Source organism: Giraffa tippelskirchi, chromosome 2, assembly GCF_054371585.1.
Source record: "Giraffa tippelskirchi isolate mGirTip1 chromosome 2, T2T-mGirTip1v1.2.pri, whole genome shotgun sequence".
Lineage (NCBI taxonomy): Eukaryota > Metazoa > Chordata > Mammalia > Artiodactyla > Giraffidae > Giraffa > Giraffa tippelskirchi.
Window position 1 is genome coordinate 115,425,021 of NC_137276.1, and position 22,941 is coordinate 115,447,961.

The 22,941-nt window shown below is 41.2% G+C and overlaps 1 protein-coding gene across 1 annotated transcript in view; it reads right to left on the reverse strand.

Annotated features, from left to right (window-relative positions):
* Positions 1 to 22,941, reverse strand: part of FMN2 (formin 2) — a 389,781-nt gene that overhangs the window by 184,351 nt on the left and 182,489 nt on the right. The window contains exon 7 of the mRNA XM_081574390.1: positions 4,035 to 4,122. Coding sequence (XP_081430516.1) covers positions 4,035 to 4,122 — 88 coding nt within the window. The remainder of the gene's footprint in view (positions 1 to 4,034; positions 4,123 to 22,941) is intronic.

Below are 22,941 nucleotides of genomic sequence, written 5' to 3' on the forward strand. Positions count from 1 at the left end.
GTTCTGTTTTACTGTTTGCTCTCTGCATCTGTAACTGTGTAACTGGATTTGTTTCTAACTGTGTGAAAACTTTTAAGTTACAAATGGTTGTCCAGGCTCCTAGAGAGCCACAGCCTCCTTCAACTATTATTTGGGGCCCCTGGATCAGAGACCCTCAAAATGAGGGTTAAGAGAATATGTTGCATCAACAATTTAGGGACAGCACCCCATCACAGCTGGAAGTAGTTATGGAATGAAAATGACACCCCTTTCCCTTGGCAACATAATGCTCCTAAAAGAAAAGGGGAGAATAAGAGAATCAGTTCTTAGGCAGGTTACTAAGAAGTAGGGTCCCTGAGGAGGAAAGAGGAGTCTGGAATTCTCAAGGAAGAGGAAAGGACAAATGTCTTTTTTTTTTTTTCCCCTCTACATTCCTTAGTCTTAGTCACATAAAACTTTTTTTTTCTTTAAGCTCTGAACTGATGATTAAGCAACAACAGAACTCAGCTTAAACTCTGTACTAAAGATTATATAACAACATATATATATAACTACTGAGGACAGTTTCTCCTTCCTGAAAACCTTCTGACTAATCCTGTTATCTTAAAATGTATATTATGGGAGTGGGTCTGGTAAGATCTTTCTATTGTTAAGTTCTAATCCTGTTATCTTAAAATGTAAATTGTGAGAGTGGGTCTGGTAAAATTTTTACAACCTTGAGACATTCTTTTGCTTTAACTAATTTAAAAAGTATATAGCTCCCTTTCTAAAGACTAGTGAGGGGGCACTCTCCACCCCCTTCTGAGGTCTCTGTCAGAAGCTTTCTCTGCCTCTCTTCACTGAAATAAAACTCTGCTACACACACAAGCACAAAAGTAACTGAAGTTTTGCACTGTTTAAATTTGCCATTTGGTATTAGAATACATCCTTAAATAAATGTGGTTATGCTTATCTTACTTATCTTAAATAAATTATGGTTATGAATATATATACACACATCATCTTAGTGCACATTTTTCACTTTGTGTTTTTTTGCTAATGACTTATTACTTGCTGTTTATTTTATACTTATTTTAGACTAGGAAAGTGATGTTAGACAAAAAGCAAATTCGAGTGATTTTCCTATTGAGTTTAAAATGGGCTATAAAGAAGTGGAGACAACTTATAACATAAACAACACATTTGGCCCAGGGACTGCTAATACAGTTCAGTGGTGGTTCAAGAAGCGTTGCAAAGGAGATGAGAGCCTTGAAGATGAGAAGTATAGTGGCCAGCCATCATAAGTTGATAAGGACCACTTGAGAGCATCATCAAAGCTGATTCTCTTACAACTACACGAGAAGTTGCTGAAGAACTCAACATCAACCATTCTACTGCTGTGCAGCATTTGAAGCAAAATGTAAAGGTGAAAAAGCTTGATAAGTGGGTGCCTCATGTTGTCGTTCAGTTGCTCAGTTGTGTCCGACTTTCTGCGACCCCATAGACTGCAGCATGCCAGGCCTCCCTGTCCTTTACCACCTCCTGGAGCTCAAACTCAAGTCCATCAAGTCAGTGATGCCAATGAGTGCCTCATGAGCTGACCACAAATCAAAAAAAATTGTCATTTTGAAGTGTCATTTTATTTTATTCTACACAACAAAAATGAACTATTTCTTGATCAGACTGTGACATGTGATGAAACATGGATTTTATACGACAACTGGGGATAACGAGCTCAGTGGCTGGACCAAGAAGAAATTTCAAAGCACTTCCAAAAGTCAAACATGCACCAAAAAAGGGTCATGGTCACTGTTTGGTGGTCTGCTACCAGTTTGATCCACTTTGGCTTTCTGAATCCCAGCAAAATCATTACATCTGAGAAATATGCTCAGCAAATTGATAAGCTGCACTGAAAACTGCAAGGCCTGCAGCCAGCATTAATAAACAGAAAGGGTCCAATTCTTCTCTACGACAATGCCTGACTGCACATCACGCAATCAACACTTCAAAAGTTGAACGAATTGGGCTATGAAGTTTTGCCTCATCTGCCATATTCACCTGACCTCTTGCCAACTGATTACCACTTCTTCAAGCATCTCAACAACTTTTTGCAGGAAAAACACTTCCACAATGAGCAGGAAGCAGGAAATGCTTTCCAACAGTTCATTGAATCCTGAAGCACAGATTTTTACACTACAGGAATAAGCAAACTTATTTCTTGCTGGCAAAAATGTGTTGATTGTAATGGTTCCGATTTTGATTAAGAAAGATGTGTTTGAGCCTAGTTATAATGATTTAAAATTCATGGTCCCAAACTACAACTATATTTGCACCAACCTAATACTTGTTGGCATATGATCTGCCTTTGCATCCTGTTCCATGAAATGGCCCCCAATGCTTCAGCGTGAGAAACTCTCCTCACCATCAAAGCAGTTTAATAAAAATTTAAATTGTGGTTGAGCTACTCATCTAGTGACAGGGCATGCCAAGCTTGTGCTATTTATGAGTTACTCCACACATTATTTTAAGCCAACCAAATAGAATCTATTAAGTGGTAAGCTGGAAAGCCAAGTAAATCTTTTCACAATTTATAAACTGTATTTTGTTAACAGGTAAACTGGCATTTCACTGGAAAATTTAATCTGCTTTAAATCTACTCTAAGGCTCAGAACAGCTCAAGGGACATTTGAATATAAATTTAACTCCTTTATTCACCTTTGGGTAGTATCTTTCAACACAATGTGATAGAATGATATGGATAGGGATATTTGTCTAAAGCGGAGTAGAGTCGAGTATTAAAACACTGACACAAAAACCATTTTAAAAATGGTAAAAGTCATCCTAATTCCAAATATAGAGAATATTGTGTAAGCCTGGTTAAAGATGTAAATTAAAACAATACTGTTAAAGAAATAACAAAAGGTCACCATATCACTGCTTCCATGGATCTGGATAATAAGTCTGGATAAGTGGCCAAGAGTAATTTGAAACTATCTTTGATGGTTACTAGAAAAAATAACATGGGTAGAGAAGCCTAGGGGCTACATTCTAGTCATCCAAAGAATTGAAAAAAGAGGGATCACTTGTCCACACTAAAAAGTTATACATAATAAAGCTGCTTTAGTGATTCCTTCAGCATCTCTCAGCCTATCAGAACCAGAGGAGGGAGAGAACACACCCCATCACCCACTCTTTGCTTTACAGACATCTAAGACAAATGGTCATGTAGTCTCTTGGACAGCTCTGAGCTTTTGTTTAATCACTGTGTATGGCAATCCAGTCTACTTTTTGACATCTCCAATCATAGGATCATTTTAAAAACAACAATCTAAAGAAGCTTTCCTGTAACTCCTACAGTGGTTTTTAGCTGATCTATTAGAAAGTCTTAAGTTTACTTCCTCTTTTCTGTGTTAGGTCAGCAAACATCTGAGATTTTCCTCTCCTGTGGACCATCCTCCCCATGTACTGTCAGGGACTGAGACACAGCCCATACCTGGATCTCAGGAGTGTTTACCAGTCCTTTTTCGAACATGGCATGGAGCAGTCAATCAGGTACAGAGCACGGTGGGACGAGCATTTCTTATGACTCAAAAGTTAAGTATTTACTAATGAGGACTAAACATGTCACATAAGAATTAGGCTCTTAAGAAGACAGAGAAATAAAACAAGAATCAAATTACCCATGACCCATTCAGAAAAAATCACGGCAGAAAGTTTGGTAGCACTCACAGGAAACATACTAATCTCAATACATACAGAAAATCTAAGTATGAAATAATTTTTCGACTTCAGCCCAAATTTGAATATTCAAAAGCTGAAATTTTATTTCTCACTTGGTGATGTTTTAGTCACTAAGTCGCATCTGACTCTTGTGACCCCCTGGACTGTAGCTCATCAGGCTCCTTTGTCCATGGGATTTCCCAGGCAAGAATACTGAAGTGGGTGTCATTTCCTTCTCCAGGGGGTCTTCGCAACCCAGGTATAAAACTCTTGTTTCCTACACTGCAGACTGCCTCCTGCATTGCAGGTGGATTCTTTACCTACTGAGCCAGAAGGGAAGCCCATTTCTCACTTACCATGTTGTATATCTTTCATATCTAAGTGAAGGCTAGACATCAATATTCCAACTGCTTGAGACCTTTTGTTGCTTAGTAACTTGACAACCTGCTCAAGAAAGAAAGGAAAAGGAAGAAATGTTACTTGAACTCAGTGATATGCTTAATATCATGTAATTTTTATCCTAAATGAAAAACAAATAACTTAGAATTGTTAAAGGATCAGAATTGATGTGAAAGAGCTCTTGGATTTTGCATTTCCTGTCTTCAAATTCCCCGCCTTCGCCCCGCTCTTCATCACCCACAGCACTGTTCCTCTCACCAGCCTTCTAAGGGCCTGATTTACCAACACTGAAATTTCTAACCACCTAGAAAATTATGCTGGTCTCTGTAAAATAACACTTATACATCTGATCATTTGCAGCCTGAGATTTTAAAAGTGTTCTTTGATTTTAAATGCAGAACCTTGAAACATTGGCCAACAGTAAAGGGAAAAATAAAAGTACTCAGAGAATCTATTACATCAGGTTAGTTTGACCACAAAATAGAACATGTGCTTTAATGCAGTTGTTTTTTTTTTTTTGAGAAAGCTCACTATTTTACTGGCCACTGCTCTCATTCTGCATTTGGCCCATATTTTGTGAGGAACTTTCCAACTAATTAACAGTGATACAATCATTAAATCCAATGGGTTGTGTTAGCTCAATCTCAGATATTTCCAGAGAGTCCAGAAGAATTAGCTCACAGAAACCCAACAAGTTTCCTAACACAGATGTGGGCATGTTTAAATTATGTTTTCCAGACAATAACACGCCACTGACAATTCCTACTTATGACACTATTACATCAGATACCAATCATGTGTAGGGCAGCAACCTCTATTTACTCTCAGGATTCCATGATAAATTTGCTTGGAAAAACACTGGAGTAAAAGAAAAATGTTTATGGTCAAATTCCAGAAGTGACAGCTGCCCTAAGTTGATCTATTAGGAAACTAATAAAATAATCCTGGCCAACTGTCACACAAATTACAGCATAATACTCTTAACAGGAATAATAGTATTCTTGGTTCCTATCAAGGATATGGGTAGAGAATAAAACAAACCCTTTCAGAAGTTGTTCACTCGCTAAGTCATGTCCAACTCTTTGCGACCCCATGGACTGCAGCAGAGCAGGCTTTCCTGTCCTTCACCATCTCCTGTAGTTTGCTCAAACTCATGTCCATTGAGTTGGTGATGCCATCCAATTATCTCATCCTCTGTTGCCTCCTTCTCCTTGTGCCTTCAATCTTTCCCAGAATCAGGGTCTTTTCTAATGACTCAGCTTTTCCCATCAGGTGGCCAAAGTATTGGAGCTCCAGCTTCAGCATCAGTTCTTCCAGGGAATATTCAGGGTTGATTTCCTTTAGGATTGACTGGTTTGATCTCCTTGCTGTCCAAGGGACTCTCAAGAGTCTTCTCTAGCACCACAATTAAAAAGCATCAAATTCTTCAGCGCTCAGCCTTCTTTATGGTCCAGCTCTCACATCCATACATGACTACTAGAAAAACCATTGCTTTGATTATACACAGACCTTTGTCAGCAAAGTTATATTTCTGTTTTTTAATATGCTCTCAAGGTTTGTCATAGCTTTTCTTCCAAGCAGCAAGTGACTTTCAATTTCATAGCTGCAGTCACCATCTGCAGTGATTATGGAGCCCAAGAAAATAATTTCTGCCACTGTTTCCATGTTTTCCCCTTCTTTTTGCCATGAAGTGATGGGACTGGGAGCCACGGTCTTAGTGTTTGAATGTTGAGTTTACAGCCAGCTTTATCACTCTCCTCTTTCACCTTCATCAAGAGATTCTTTAGTTCCTCTTCGCTTTCTGACGTTAGGGTAGTATCATCTGTATATTTGAGGTTGTTGATATCTCTCCCAGCAATCTTGATTCCAGCTTGTGTTTCATCCAGCCAGGTATTTTGCATGAGGTAGACTGCATAGAAGTTAAATAAACAGGGTTACAATATACAGCCTTGACGTACTCTTTTCCCAACTTTGAACCAGTGTGTTGTTACACATTCAGTTCAAACTGTTGCTTCTTGATCTGCATACAAGTTTCTCACGAGGCAGGTAAAGTGGTCTGGTATTCCCATCTCTTTAAGAACTTTCCACAGTTTGTTGTGATCCACACAGTCAAAGGCTTTAGTGTAGTCAATGAAGCAGAAGTTGATGTTTTTCTGGAATTCTCTTGCTTTTTCTATGATCCAGCAGATGTTGGCAATTTGACATCTAGTTCTTCTGCCTTTTCTAAATTAAGCTTGAACATTTGGAAGTTTTCAGTTCATGTACTATTTTAGCCTAGCTTGAAGGATTTTGAGCATAGCCTTGTTAGCATGTGAGATGAGTACAACTGTATGGTAGTATGAACATTCTTTGGCCTTGCCCTTCTTTGGGATTGGAATGAAAACTGACCTTTTCCAGTCCTGTGGCTACTGCAGAGTTCCAAATTTGCTGGCTCATTGAGTGCAGCACTATAGTAGCTTCATCTTTTAGGATTTGAAATAGCTTAGCTGGAATTCTGTCACCTCCATTAGCTTTGTTCATAGTAAGGCCTCCTATGACCCACTCGACTTCATACTTCAGGACGTCTGGCTTTAGGCAAGTGACCACACCATCACGGTTATCCAGGTCATTAAGGCCTGCCTTTTATGCACAGTTCTTCAGTGTAGTCTTACCACCTCTTCTTAACCACAAAAACTCCACAGTTATTTCTGCAAGCTTCCCGAGGAAAGGGACATTAATACCCTACGAGAGGCAGCATCTCCTAACAGGAAAGCCATAGAAATTGATACTCAGTTTGCTCTTTAAACATTTTATTAAACTTAGAACTTGAATTTAAATCCATTCACCTAAACTATTTTTTAAATCAATAACCATATCCTGATTATTAAGAAATGAAAAAAAAAAAAGAAAAGAAACTTAATATCAGAAAAGCAGAAGGCATGTATTCTGTTCTAAAAATGTTTCTATCTTCAAATAAATATAATCTGGATCCCATCTGTGCTACTCTAACAAAACTGCTTTTCCTAACATTTTCTATCACCCTGATTCCTAAATACAATGGAAATGGCTGCATCCACATGTCATTTGGCCGTTCTGCAGAGCTGACATGTTGATTACACCCTTACAAAAACTTGGTTAAAAGTAATTTCTAAGCTTCAACTAAAATTGGCCTCAGGAAGGCCAGCAAAGGGAGCTCTCATGCCTACCAATTACCCTGAACAAGAAGGGAGGGTCCCCCTAGCTTCAAGGGGTGTGTGTGTGTATGTGTTAACTCACTCAGTCGTGTCGGACTCTATGCAATCCCATGGACCAAACCACCAGGATCCTCTGTCTATGTGATTCTCCGACCAAGAATACTGGAGTGGGTTCTTATTCCCTTCTCCATGGGATCTTCCCGACCTGCGGATCACACCCTGGTCTCCTGCATTGCAGGCAAATTCTTTACTATCTGAGCCACCAGGGAAGCCCACCTCTGAAGGGAAGGGGCCTCTACTTCCCTGGTAGGAGGAAGGGAGATGTTCTTCCTGCTGAGTAACAAGCTCAGCCAATGGAAAACTCCATAGCACAGCCAATGAGAAAGCTGAACTCTCACTTTCCTCCAATGAATTTTCATAGAGAACAGCCTTGCCCACTCCTCTTTTTCTCTATACAAGCTCCTCCCCTTTGTCCTCAGTATTTCCCTGTGGTCCAAAGCTTGTATTTATTTCCCCAATTACAAGTCCTCTAGCAATTTCTGAATAAATTTCTGCTGGTGAGACTATTTTATTTTTAAAGTTGTCACTCTTGACTGCAGGGTTCCTGCCAGTCCTAAGGCCTTTTTAAAGTGAACTATTCTGATTTCACATTAAATATTGGCATATCCCAGAGTTCTATTGTCAGCTCCATATTCTCTTCAATAATGATGTATATTTTCTCCTCCATCAACATATATATGCCTGCATTTACATAACTGTATTCTTATAACAGCTATCTTCACCTCAGCTGTATCCTACTGATATTTTCCTAACAAACATCTCCACTTTGATTATCCACACACATTTTCATTTGACATGTCTAATACCAAACTTATCAATCCCACCCCCAAAACATATCATCACTCCCAATACCAAAACCTACTCAGTTTCTCCTATTTTATTCCATATCTTGAGATCATGCACCACCACTTTCAATCCACCATCAAAGTTAGAAATCCAGAAATGATTCTAGAGCCACCTCCCCTCCTTCCCCTTCATGTTCGGGTCTGACAAGTCCTGTCAGTTTTAACTTTGATAAATCTTTGGAATCCATCCCTTCCTCTTTCAACTCTAATATCAGCATTTACTTCCATATTATAACTTGCATAGATCGATGTAAGAGATTTCTAATTGGTCTGCCCAAATCTAGTCCAGTAGTTCTCAAGGTATATTTCCTACAACAGCAGGCATCATAATCACATGGGAATTTATTAAAAATGCAATATCTCTATAAAAAACTTGCTTATCAGAGATCTGGGCATAGAAAGAATCAATCAGCATTTTAAAAAGCCTTTCAGGTGATTTTAGAATAAATAATGAGTCTCATCTCTTCCTATCCATTCTCCAAACCAATATCAAAGTACCACCTCTAAAAGTGTCAATATATCCATGCCACTCTCTTGTCTTTTAAACCTAAGAGGCTCATAAATAAGGGAAGCTTACATAACCTCTTCACAGACTGTTTCACAGCTCATACTTGGAACTTGCTTCTCTTTGTATAATTCAAATGAATGCGATTAAAACCTATATGTTACATTTAAATGCAAAAGATTATAGATAGGAAGAATGATTATCAATCACCTTCCAAAAAGCATAATATGGGAGAGAACAGATGTCTAAAAGTATCAATTTCACAATTCCCTGGAGTTATTCGACCTAATATAAAAAAAAAAGCACATCATCATTTATCTCTATCTCTCCCTCTCTTTTAACACACTGAATAACAAAAACTTGAAGCTATCAAACTACAATATTTTTTAGAATCTCTCTTTATTTCAATTTTTGACATTTTAATTACAATGTGTAGACACCTTTGGGTTGATCTTGTTTGGGACTCTCTGTGTTTCCTGGATCTGGCTGTCAGCTTCCTTCCCCAGGTTAGGGAATTTTTCAGCTATTACGTTTTCAAATAAGTTCTCTGCCCATTTACTTCTCTCTCTTCCTCCAGGGGCCCCTGTAATGTGACTATCAGGATGCTTGATGTTGTTCCAGAAGTCTCTTAAATGCTCATTTTAAAAGCTTTTTCTATTTTCTCTTTTGAGTATTTTCCACTATTTTGTCTTCCAGTTTTCTTATCCCTTCCTCTGTATCATCTAATCCACCATGGATTACTACCAGCGTATTTTTAAATATTTGTGTATATATTTGGCTGAGCTGGGTCTTAGATGTAGCATGCGGGATCTTTTAGTTGCAAAATGTAGAATCTCTCTTTTTTTTAAGGTGCAGCATATGAACTCTTAGCTGTAGCATGTGGGATCCAGCTCCCTGAAAATAGTGAAAGTGTTAGTCACTCAGTCATGTCCAACTCTTTGCGATCCCATGGGCTGTAGTCTACCAGGCTCCTCTATCCATGGAACTCTCCAGGCAAGAATATTGGAGTGGGTAGCCATTCCCTTCTCCAGAGGATCTTCCTAACCCGGGGATTGAACCCAGGTCTCCCACATAGCAGACAGATTCTTTACTGTCTGAGCTACCAGGGAAGCCCTGACCAGGGACCAAGCCTGGGCCCTCTGCATAAGGAGCAAGGAACCTTAGCCCCTGAACCACCAGGGAAGTCCCGAGAATATTTTTAATTGCAGTTGTGGTATTCTTCAGCTCTTTAGATATATTTGCCATTTATTAGAAACGTCTAATTTTTTACTGGGTTCATGCATTCTTCTCCAGATTTCTGTGATGATTTTTGTCTTCATTACCTTGAACTCTTTATCAAAGAGGTTGCTTATCTCCACCTGACTTAGCTCTTCTTCTGGGGTTGTGTCTTTTTCCTTTATTTGAAACACGTTCCTCACTTATCTCATTTTTCCTAATTCTCTTTTAATTTATATATACTTGGTTACATTTCCTGATGTTGGAAAAGGGGGCTTATCCAGGAAACACACTATGGGGCCCAGCAGCACTCTCCTGTAAATGCTCTGGGGTGCCCCCTTTGTGGTTCTGTGGGTCCTTCTGTTGTGGAGGGTTAACTATTGTGGGTGCACTGGTAGGTGAGGTTGTACCCTGGCCCATTTGGTTGCCAGATCCCATCTAATGTGATGGCTGCATCTGTTGTTGAGCAGGGCTAAGCCCTGGCACAGTTGGCTGCATGGCCCAGGGAGTCCTGGTGCTGGCTCAGTAGTGGATATGTAAAGGTACCAGGGTGGGTGGATGGCTGTGGACTTGCGTTAGCTTGCAGTAGCTTGGTGGGGAGTCAAGTGGGGAGAGAGCATCTCAGGCCTGCTAATGGGTGGCAGTTGTTTCTGATGCAGCTGGCTGCAGGGTCCAGAGTTTCTCAGAGCTGGTGTTAGCCCACTGGTGGGTGGGACCAAGGCCCAGTGCATCTTGGGGCTGGTGCAGGCCCTTTGGTGGACAGAGCCAAGAATCAGGCTCTCTGGCTGTGGGGGTCCAATGGTTCTAGAGCTGCTATCAGCCATCTGCTCTGTATGGCTTGGATCCGCGGGGTCAAGGGCTATTGCTGGCCCACTGATGTGTGGAGCTGTGTCCCAAGATCTCTGTCTGAAGGTTTCTGTGGGTCCCATAGCTGCTGTCAGACAAGTGAGGGGTAGAGCTGGGTCTTGAGGTCTAGACTTCCAGACCCAGGCATTCCAGATCTTGAGTCATTCCACTGATGGGAATGTCTGGGTCCTGATAGCTGGCTGCAGGATCCACTGGTGGGTGGGCTGCTTCATGCCCTCTGCTGGGCAGGGCCTGGTCCTAGGGCAACAAGGGAATTAGGGAGCCTAGGGCAGCCAGCCTGCTGGTGGGTGGCTCTGTGTCTCTGCCCAATTAGCTGCTTGGCCTAGGGCTTCCCAGGAGCAGTGCTGACTGCTGGTTGAGGGGCCAAGTCACAGCACTAATAAGCTAGAGGGAAGATTCCAAAATGGCATCTACCAGCTCCAATGTCCACGTGGAGAAAGAGCTCCCAAAAGGCTGTGCCATTGTCCTTGTCCCCAAGGTAAGTCCCAGCTGCCTCCAGTCTCTCTGGAAGATTCTCCACAACTAGTAAGAGGGTCAGCCCCCAGTTCCTTTCAAACTACTGATTCTGCCCCTTTAAGGGCAAAGTCTCTGCTTCCCACAGCCCTTGGGCTCTCCCTAAAGCTAGGCCCACTGGTGTTCAGATCCAAACATTGTGGGGGCTCATCTACCCCAGTGTAGGATGTGTGGTGGTGAAGCCTGATGTGGGGCTCAGACCCCTCTCTCCTGGGAGAGAATCTCCACAATTGTGGCTATTCTCCTGCTTGTGGTTCACCTGCCCACTGGTGCTGGTCTTGACTAAACCTCATATTTGCCCTTCCTGCCCCTCCTGTGGCTCCTTTCTTATGTCTTTAGTCATAGATGATCTTTTCTGCTGGTCCTCAGGTTGTCCTCATAAACAGTTGATCTATAACCAATTTTAATTTTGAGGTCCTCATGGGAGGTCAGGTCTTCTTACTGCATCATCTCAGCCGTTCCAAGTCTGGTTTTACCTTTTCTCTTTTTTTTAAATGTTATCTCTAAGAAATGATGAGTGCTTGCTAAACTTACTGTGGTAATCATTTTTGATGTATGTGAATCAAATTATTATGCTGTGCAGTTGAAACTTATAGAGTGCTGTATGTCAATTATATCTCAGTAAACCTAGTAGAAGAAAACTTATTTGAAATCCACAAAATTAGGACACATACCAGGAAAGGGGATTATTTTAAATCAATTCAAATTCACACCAGATTCAGTTAATATTCTTAATGAAATTTTTATCTGAGACATCCTTTTCATGAAGGACTGTGTAAGAATTATGAACATGGAATCTGTAAAATAAAGGGTTATTTCTTAAACTTCAACTTGCACATAAATCACATGGACTCTTTTAAGAATGCACTGAAATCGAAATTGTGATAAAAAGTCTTCTGACAAACAAAAGCCTAGGGCCAGATGGCTTCATAGGCAAATTCTATCAAACATTTAGAAAAGAGCTAATGTCTATTCTTCACAAACTGTTCCAAAAACTGCAGAGGGAGGAACACTCCCAAACTCATTCTACAAGGCCACTATCACCATGTTACCAATACCAGACAAATTTATCACAAGAAAGGAAAATTAAAGGCCAATTTCATTGATAAATATAGATGCAGAAATCCTGAACATAATAATAGCAAAATCCCAGAAACAGAACAAGAAACAAAAGGAATCAAGATTGAAAAGGAAGAAGGAAAACTGCCACTGTTTGCATGTGACATTATACTATATATAGAAAATCCTAAATATACCAGCACCAGAGCTAAACAATGAATTTAGTAATGTCACAGGATACAAAATTAATACACAGAAATCCCTTTTATTCCTGCACACTAACAACAAAAAATCAGAAAGAGAAATTAAGGAAAGAATCCCATTCACCACTGCAACAACAACAACAAAAACAGAATGCCTAAGAATAAACCTACCTAAGGAAACAAAAGACCTGTAGGCAGAAAACTATAAGACACTAATGCTAGAAATCAAAGACAACACACACAGATGGAGAGATATATCAATAGAATCAATATTGTGAAAATGACTATACTACCTAAAGCAATCTACAGATTCAATGCAATCCCTATCAAATTACTGATGCATTTTTCACAGAACTAGAACAAAAAATTTTATAATCTGTATGCAAACACAAAAGACCCCGTAATAGTCAAAGAAATCTTAAGAAAGAAAAATGGAGTTGGAGGAATCAAACTTTCTGACTTCAGATTATACATCAAAGCTATAGTAATCAAGAGAGTATGCTGCTGCTGTCAGCATGTACTGACATATATACACTACCATATAGAAAACAGATTGCTAGCGGAAGCAGCTGTATAGCACAGGGAACTCCACTCGGTGCTCTGCAACGACCTAGAGGAGTAGGATGAGGGGTGTGTGAAGCGGGGGTGGGAGGGAGGTTCAAGAGTGAGGGGACATATATATATACTTATGGCTGATTCACACTGTTGTATGGCAGAAACCAATACAACATTGTAAAGCAATTATCCTCCAAATAAAAATAAAGTGAAAAAAAAGACCATCTACCAATTTGTTTCCTATTAGACACTGTAGGCCTAACAGGTTCAGAATTCAACACAGAGGGACCACATAAAACAGATGCCAGAATACAGACTCCCTGAGTGAGTCTGGGAAGATTCTACTTTCTACCATACACAGGACTACAGAGAATGAAAGACAACAACATCTGGGCCTTTTAGACTGGATTTGGACTTTCCTATTGAACAAATGTGGCTCATACCACTTGATGACTACAAAAATCTAACCCAAATGAGGCTACTGATATTTAGAGAAATTTAAATGTCTTTTTTTTTAACTTGACAGAAATCATATACTTGATCTTTTTAAAAAATGTCAATTTCAGCATTGAAAGAGTAGAAAGCAAGTAATTCATGATAATGTCAAGTCTCATGTACAAACACGGCCTCTAGGAAAGTGAATGCATTTCCACACAGTCTTATAACCTGCTCCTGAGATGTTCTCTGAGGGTTTTCCTCTGAAACCGGGAACACCATCCCCCCAATGGCCCATCTGACAAGACCTTTGGAAAGAGCCTCACGTTGACAACAGTCAGTTCTCTCTCCTCGGACACACTCCTTGGCCCCTACATCTTTTATTTTTGTCCTCTTCAAAGTTTTAACCTTTCCCCAACATCATTTCATCTCTCCACTGTCACTCAGGAAACAGCATTTCTCAGTGTCTTTAGATGGCACTCTGCCAATTGTTTTTCTGGATTCTCGCCGCCAAACACCACCTGACCTATGAACAGTCTCTCTGAGATCTGTCTCCTGCATTATTCTCTGTAGCTCTTCTCTGTGTTCTAACCTAATGTCCACAGCCTTTGGAAGGGCCCCATGTGTTGACGATGTGGGCAGCTCATGGTTCTGAGTCCTGTGTCTTTCACCACCTCCTGGGCATCTCTACTTGGGAGCATCCCTCCCCCTCCAACTTCACAGGACCAAATTCCAACCCATTCATTCAACAAAACTAAGGACTCTGTGGCAGGTCCCATGTTTAAGATCTTATGCTGCAAAGTCCTCTTCAACTTGGAACAACAGAAGCTCTGTGTTTCACCTGGGTCCATGGCTGGCCACTGACACAGCATTTTTCACAGCCTACTTCACACTGAGGTATGGCCATCAGACCAAGTTACAGGTGATGGAGTGCAGGGAGCAATAAAGCACAGTGAAGCACAGCCACAGAAAGGAATCTTGTCTCCACTTCCTTGTCCTTTCTCTGGGGCTCAAAGGCAGAGTTAAGAAACTGAGCCACACCAGCCGTAAAAATCCCTGGGGACAGTGAGACAACAAGAGCTAGAAAATGAATGACAATCTGGTGGAATGGCGTCACCTACCTCCCAGACACTCATGTGTCTCTGAAAGAGTAAAAATAACTTGCCACCCTTTGTAAGTCACGGGAGAGGCAGCCAGACCAATACTGTAACTCCTACACCCACTAAGCAAAGGTGTCCTGCAGGCATGGGGGGATTGGGTACCCTCCTGACCAAGAAGGCGGAAAAAGTAAGCAACCCCTCTGCAGCCAGAGACCACCACCGTCCCTGGTGGAGACCTGGACTCAGCCCTGGATCTGATCACACACTGAGGTGCCTGTATTTCCTCAGTTTCCCTTCCTCTAGGGCAGTTTCTTATCTCTTCCAAACAGTACAAGAGGCTTCTGCCCCCAGGACCCCACTCCTACTCCTGGACTCACAGCCTGTAAATGCTCCTTTGTTGTTCTTCCTTCACAAACACTGAATGGCTCCTTGTTTTTCTGTTCTGTTTCCCACACTCAATAGCACTGACTCTGCTCTCTAGACAGAAGTGTCCCAGCATCACCCCCCACCTCCCACACAAGTCTCAAGACTGACTTAAGGCCCTCTTCCTACTGTCATCAGACCATACAGTCTCCTCCCATCATATACAAACTTTGAAGTAACTGTCAGGGTAACTCTCACTAAACACAAGCACAGCTGGACAGAGACTCTCAAGTCATGTACCCCAGCCTCCGGCACAGGATGGGTATGTGAAAACTTCAGCAAATTTCTACCGAATATGAACCTTGCTATGACCAACCTAGAAAGCATATTAAAAAGCAGAGACATTACTTTGCCAACAAAGGTCTGTCTAGTCAAAGCTATGGTTTTTCCAGTAGTCATGTATGGATGTGAGAGTTGGACCATAAAGAAAGCTGAGCACTGAAGAGGTGATGCTTTTGAACTGTTTGTTGGAGAAGACTCTTGAGAGTCCCTTGGACTGCAAGGAGATCAAACCAGTCCATCCTAAAGGAAATCAGTCCTGAATATTCATTGGAAGGACTGATGCTGAAGCTGAAACACCAATACTTTGGCCACCTGATGCAAAGAAATGACTCATTGGAAAAGACCCTGATGCTGGGAAAGATTGAAGGCAGGAGGAGAAGGGGATGACAGAGGATGAGATGGTTGAATGGCATCACCGACTCAATGAACAAGAGTTTGAGCAAGCTCCGGGAATTGGTGACGGACAGGGAAGCCTGGCATGCTGCAGTCCATGGGGTTGCAAAGAGTCGGACATGACTGAGCAACTGAACTGAACTAAACCACCATGCTCTCTTGGAAGCCCCCCAACCTCAACAAACAACTGCCACCCTTGGAAGACACCAGAGTCACCTCAGTAGCTCCCTAAACAAAGATTCTTACTTTGCAATTCTGAAAATCATTTTTTCTCTAGGATGGAGCCCTGGAATGTACATTTAACAAAAAACCTCCACAGCTAATGCCAATGCTCATATAGCAATCACTGAAAAGTAAGTACAGTTGCCTCTGAACAACATGGGTTGGAATATGGGTGTTTTTTCAACAGTAAGCCCAACAGCACCACAGGACTCAGTGGGTTGAATCCAGGGGCACAGATGGCTGACTCTAAGTTACACCTGGATTTTCAACTGCTTAGAAGTTGGCACCCCCAACCTCTCCTTTAAGGGTCAACTGCATTCAAATAATAATTGAGCTATGATCTTACAACTAAACTCGAGTCAAACACTGAAAAGAATTTATACAACTTGCCTCAGTCATGTCAAGACACAGCTGAAAGCAAGTGGGAACTCCACTTATTATTTAAGTAGCCAAAACAACACATATTTATCTCATCAGTCAATCATGGAGTCTGCCGTTAATACAGTGAAGTATGCATTTTACCTATGTCATGTGAAAAGTGACATAAGAAAGCTGATGCCTCAAAGGCTCCACATTAAATATCCAATACACAGACAGCCTGTAGTTCCTCACAACCTGGAACACACTAGAGATAGAAACTACCTAACTAGCTCGTGGTCTAAATGGAGAGTCAGGACCAGGGCTTTGTTTCCTAATTACCAGTCATGGAGAGTGCAGGCCTTTCCTCTCAGTTGCTGGCATGGCCCTGCTGAAAACTGAATACTGGCTCAGATGGATGCATGGTTAGAGCCAACAAGGCAGAGGAGGGGAGAAGATGGAATAGAGGGAATTTCCAGAGCAGAGTCATAGAACACAAACAATGCTGTTCTCACCCCATGTCAGGACACACGAGGGATGCCATGAGCTGGAGAGGCCAAGATGCAAAAAGCGGCCCTGAACCAGCAAATGAGCAAGTGACAAGAGGACACAGGCAAACGTGAAACAGTGAAGCTGAACTAAGCCAGAGGTGCAGGCTAGAGGGAGATGTGGGGAGGGGACAATCCCCACACTCAGGGTTTCCAGCGCACTGGCCTGCGTGTCGGTAGGAGGTCTGTACTTCAGTCCATGTCTCCAACTAAATTAGCAGCCATGTAACTGCACAATTTCTTCAGCCAATGGATCTCAATTGTCCAACCTGTAAAGTATATAGTCTATATGCAATATTCCCATTGTTTGAGACAATCAAATATGTAATGTGAAATATTTTTAAAGTATAAGACATCTTGCAAATGCATGGCACTAGTGTTAACTTACTAATTTAAAAACAAGCAATTATATTTCACAATGCTGCAAAAGCACTTAAGCTTATTCCAACAAGAATATGACAGGCAATAACAGAAAGTAATAAGGAATAATCCAAATGAAGTTTGGTAAATGCCACAGTTAAGAAAGAATAACCCAACACATTGACTAATTTATAAAATGCTGTTTCTCTAAGGATTCTCTAGACACACTGTTGGTTATTCCACAGCTTTGATTTGGATTTTTTTTTTTTTCACTTTGGAAAGATATGGTTATTTCTAGAGTTTAACTTGATGAGAACCTGGAACCAGGAGCCTTCTCTGTATTGCCTGTACTATTTCATGAAAACAGCAGACACTAAATCTTACCTAGTCTACACTCAAAAGTGAAAGATGCTTATATGGGATTTTGCAGAGCAAGAGATGATAAGGTTTTCTTAGTGCACACACGAGCAGGGAGAACTACCCTTCTACTCATAGTACCTCCTTCTCCGATGGTTGTCAAGCCTCAGAGCAGGTTGCCCAGCCTCCAGGGCATCAGAGCAGACTCCCAAGGCCCTTCAGGTCACAGGAAGCATGGACACTCCATGCCCAGCAGTAATTTGCATGGAAATGTGAACTAATTTCTCTTGGATAAACACATACAGGAGCAATACTACTGGATAAGATTGAATATATGCTAAACTAGCATTTACTACTGGTTTTCCATAAGAATTGTCTTTGTAACTTTGGCAGACTAATGAAATGAACAAAGAAAACTTCATACTTTTCAATAATATTCGTAAAGCTTTACAAATACAGATGTGACCAAAAAATAAATATCTCAGAATAAAACCACAAGATTAAATAAGTCACCCAGGAACCTCTAAAGCAGTCAGGTATTTTGGAAAGTGTTACACATGTCACTGGCGTCCACAGAAGCACACATATGAAGGACACACAACACTAAGAGATTCACCAAATAAGTTTTCTTCTGTTTACCCATGACCATTAGCAAGGCTTTAGAAGCAGAAGATATAGAAATACAGCTCTAGACATATTTCAAGTGTGCACAAAACTACTGAATGCACTTCTAGTGGATAGCTAAATTATATCACCATTACTGTCAGCTGCATAAATATATTGATTAAAAGTAATTTTGAATGATCTGTAAGAATACAACATTCTTGGAAAGCACTATTGGCAAGTGATTACTGCTGGATTAGATTTTTCCAGCCAATTCATTCTGTGTCTCTCCTAGAATCTATGGGTAACATGTTCATAGAAGTTAAACTAAATCAGATCAAAGTAAAAAGAAACAAGTTTTTTTTTTTTTTTTTTTTTTTTAAGATTCAGAGACTCTTCCTGCAGTGCAGGAGACACAGGAAATGTGGGTTCAACCCCTGGCTTAGGAAGATGCTCTGTAGGAAAAATGGCAACCCACTCCAGTATTCTTGCTGGGAAAATCTCATGGACAGAGAAGCCTGGTGGGCTACAGTCCATGAGGTCACCTAGAGTAAACACAAGTAAGCATGCACACATACATTAGAAGTCAAATAAATGCAATTTCAGCATCAGATGCTATTTGGGATTATGAAGGTTTGTTTCTCCAGCTCAGCATCACTCTTGTGATTTTAGGGCAGGAAGAAGGCAGACACCCAGGTATCCTTTGGAATTCTTTCTCACAAAGTCCAGGCTTATTCCCCAATCTTCTTATCCTACCCTATGGAGATTAAGTACGAAGTTCAGCACTTCACAGACAGTTAGTATTCAATAAAGAATCATGTACTGAATTAATGCCACGTGGAATCTGGTTATCCTCCTGCTCCTGTGAAATCCTCTACATCATTGAACAATGATTTCACCTCAGGGGAAGCCATGGGTTACTCCCTGTAAGGGACTCTATCCCCAAGACGGCCAGCTGGGTATTTCATTTGTCTATTTCTAAAAATCCAGAGACAGGTAAGATACTGAAAATGCAGAGTGGTAAACAAAGCTTGACAACAATACCTCAGGGCAAGAAAATGATAATGGGGTTCCAGAGGCATGAAAGCCCAAGGTATGTACAAAGGGTTGAGCCAGGGGGGCACCCGCAGCTAATGTGCACAGCTGAGCAAAGACTCACCTGAGTGACTCTTGTAAAAACCCCTGAACATTTGCTAAGTTAATGGTGATTTGTCTGATTATACCCGATAATTACCTGCTCAAGAGTCATGCATCAGCAGAGACCATCAACAGTCAAATAAATGGATTAAAGCTTATGAAAAGAGAACTGTTATCCCAGATCTCAAATCATTTTTTGGTTTTATAATACAAGACCCAAGATCCAAACCCCAGTGCCTCCCAAGACTGGCCCCATTTGTCTATAAGACAACATCCCTCCAACCTCAGCTGCTCCTATCAAAAGTGGCACTGAACTTGCCGGAGACATGGAAAGAAGTGTCACTTTCAACTTTCTAAGGCACTTTTGTGAAGTTAAGCCCAAGGTATCAAACAAGAAGAAAATGAACCCCCTAAAAGAAAGCTCTAGAACAGTTTACTGTATATATGGCCTTTTTAAAAAACCTAACAATTAGGAAACACACCACCTTTAAGGCTGGTAACGAGTCCATACCATGTGTTACTGTGTCAGGGGCTGGAGTAACTGTAAAGGCCTAGCTAGATCTCCTGAAGACTCTCTAAAGAGGGTGGGTGGGGACAATGAGGAAAGCGAAAAATCTGTTTTGGGGTAGTCACTTGAAAGGAAATCATTCTTCTATCAATGGAACCAAGTGGTTCCGAAGAACTTGCACTAAAGCCATGCAAAAAAGGCATAACTCTCAACAGGATCTCACACCTGACTTTCACAGTGGCTCATATGTGGGCTAAATCTGCGTGGGCTTGTATCATGACCCCACATCCTTTATGGCCATCTCACAACTAGCACAGCATAGGCTGATCCTACACCAGAAACAGCCTGACAGGGGGAAAAGGGAGGCGTCTGACACATGACATAACAGACATGTGTAACCTGAAGTAGTAAGAATATAGACACATTAAAAAGAGAAAATGTGAATAATCAGGAGCGACTAATGATTAAGGCACTGGCCTTCTGGGCAGGATTCTTTCTGCCATCCCATTCTTTGTTTTCTGACACTGGGGAGGGAGGGAGAGCAGAGATGAGTCCTTATTCTTAGACAGAACAGCTGACTTCTGCCACCTGAAGAGAGGAAATCCTTAAGGCTCACTGATGGAAGATTATGTACTTGACAAATCAGTCACTCATCTAAATGAAAAGATGCTTCTAAAAGAAGAGCTGCTGCTCCTGCTGCTGCTAAGTCGCTTCAGTCGTGTCCAACTCTGTGCGACCCATAGACGGTAGCCCACCAGGCTCCGATGTCCCTGAGATTCTCCAGGCAAGAACACTGGAGTGGGTTGCCATTTCCTTCTCCAGTGCATGAAAGGGAAAAGTGAAAGTGAAGTTGCTCAGTCGTGTCCAACTCTTAGCGAGCAAATGAGTACATGAGCTGTTTTACAAATACACACTTTTTCACTTCTCAGATTGCTGCCCCAACCTAGAAGCTCCTCTATTCCATCAGGCAAAGATGACAGCCAAGCCTGGGCCCTCAGGGTGTATAAGGAGACACCCCAGGATAGTAAGGTATCATCCTTGACTCACTGCAAGAGCTCAGGCGTCCTCTTTCTGTCCCTTTCCGATTTTGGAACTAGAAGCCAAAAACTAGTAACTAAAGCACAGGTAGGAAAGAGAATGATTACAGATTTACAACTGGTTTGATAGAACATGACTAGGGGGATAAGGTCAGGAAGCTGGCAAGGGAGTGAGTGACTCCCTGTTTTCTCAGAAGGACCACAGGGAATACAGGAGTTTTCATCTGATTCAACACAAATGACCTATAACTCATCCACAGGATGGATACACATGTATATTTTTGATAAGGACAGAAGGTTTTCACACACCTAAAATTGCAGTCATGTGGTTATAGTCCAATGTCACAATAATAATAAGCATATGTTTCCTTGTGGTAGAAAAGAAACGACATGCAAACTCAGAGCTGATTTGGGCTCAAAGAGACACAAACTGGCATCTTCACATACAAGGCTCACGTGCACTCACCCTTCCAAGGTCTCTTTCCCTTTCTTCTACAATGGGTTCCCTTTTTCTGGAAGTTCTCTACACCCTTGGAATCTTCTCCAACAGAAGCTCTGCCCAGTGTGTAAAATGTCTTTGGCCCTCCTCACCTTTTCCTCCTCTTTTCAGGGGTCATCGGGAAGAAGGTTAAAGATCGTGGCGAGGGGAGGGGGTTCAGTGCCACCTAAGAAGGTTGTTAATGCAAAAAAGATTTAATAATTTGTATAAATTCTTTTCTGTCCCCCCGTTTTGTTTTGTTGTTTTTTTTTTTTGCTTTGTCCCCACAGAAAAACCAGATAATACTATGGGTGAGAGGATAGTCTGACCAGGATAAATGAAAAAGAATGAACCTACTGTATTGTCACAGCTACCAATCAGTTTAAAATCACCTTATCAGTGAAAAGGATTCAGGGGAGAAATGAATTCACATACTGGAGCAATCCCATCCTCACCGACATTTCTCTCATCCATCTGAAAGACTGACTTACATACACTCCAAACTTTAATAAAGAAAATATGAAACACAGACATTATCACCAGGAGGCATCACAACATTGTCAGGAACCCATTTCCAAAGTTCCAGATGATAGCAATGTGCTATGTTTGAGAAGATCTGCTCTTTGCCTCCGGTTTTTTGTACGAAAATACAGAAAGAGAGAGGCATAATGCTCTGCTTTTACCCCTAATTACTAAGGGAGTCTGTGTCTTACTTCCTCTAAGATTACGTTACTGGCTTTTCAGAATAAAATGTGTATTTTCAAGTGTTAACCTTTCTGTGAACCTTAGGGCAAGTCTTCAAAAAGATAATGTGTTATTCTCTTCAAATAACTTTTCTGTAGTTAAAAAATAACAATCTTAGCAATAGAGATGGTTTCAAATACTTCGAGAAGAAAATTTACAAAGGAGATAGACCTATACTCAATAGTTTTCTAGTAATGAGCTTATTAAGTGCCTATTAAAGTTGAATCAATGATAAAAGTTGGGCAATATATAAGCCTCTAAAAATTTAAAACAGATTACATTTTTAAGATGAAATTTCAGTGTAAGTAAACATACAGAAAAGACAAAATTAATATATGTGGAAAACAGCAAGACTGCAGTAAGCCGAGTAACAAAGACAGTGACGGCAAGGATAGAATCTGGATCTGTAGTCCTGGGTGGCCCAGGGCAGCTGTGTGACAAGGGGGAATGGTCTGGTTACTAAAACAAGGCAGTGGAATCCATGACCTCAACAATGGCAAATGTGATTTATGAAGCTGGATCAAGACAAACAGTGCATGCATGCTGAGTCACTTCAGTCATGTCTGATTCTTTGTGACCCCATGGATTATAGTCTGCCAGGCTCTTCTGTCCATGGAATTCTCCAAGCAAGAATACTAGAGTGGGTTGCCATTTCCTCCTCCAGGGGAATCTTCCCAACCCAGGGACTGAACCCACATCTCTTATGTACTCTGCATTGGAGGGTGGGTTTTACCACTAGCACCACCTGGGAAGCCAGGAACCTGAGTCTCCTGCATTGCAAGCAGATTCTTTACCATCTGAGCTACAGGGAATTCTTGGGAAGCCAGAGGGCAAACTAAAAGTAAACAACAAATCACTGTTTGGTATGAGTTGTGTGTTACATAC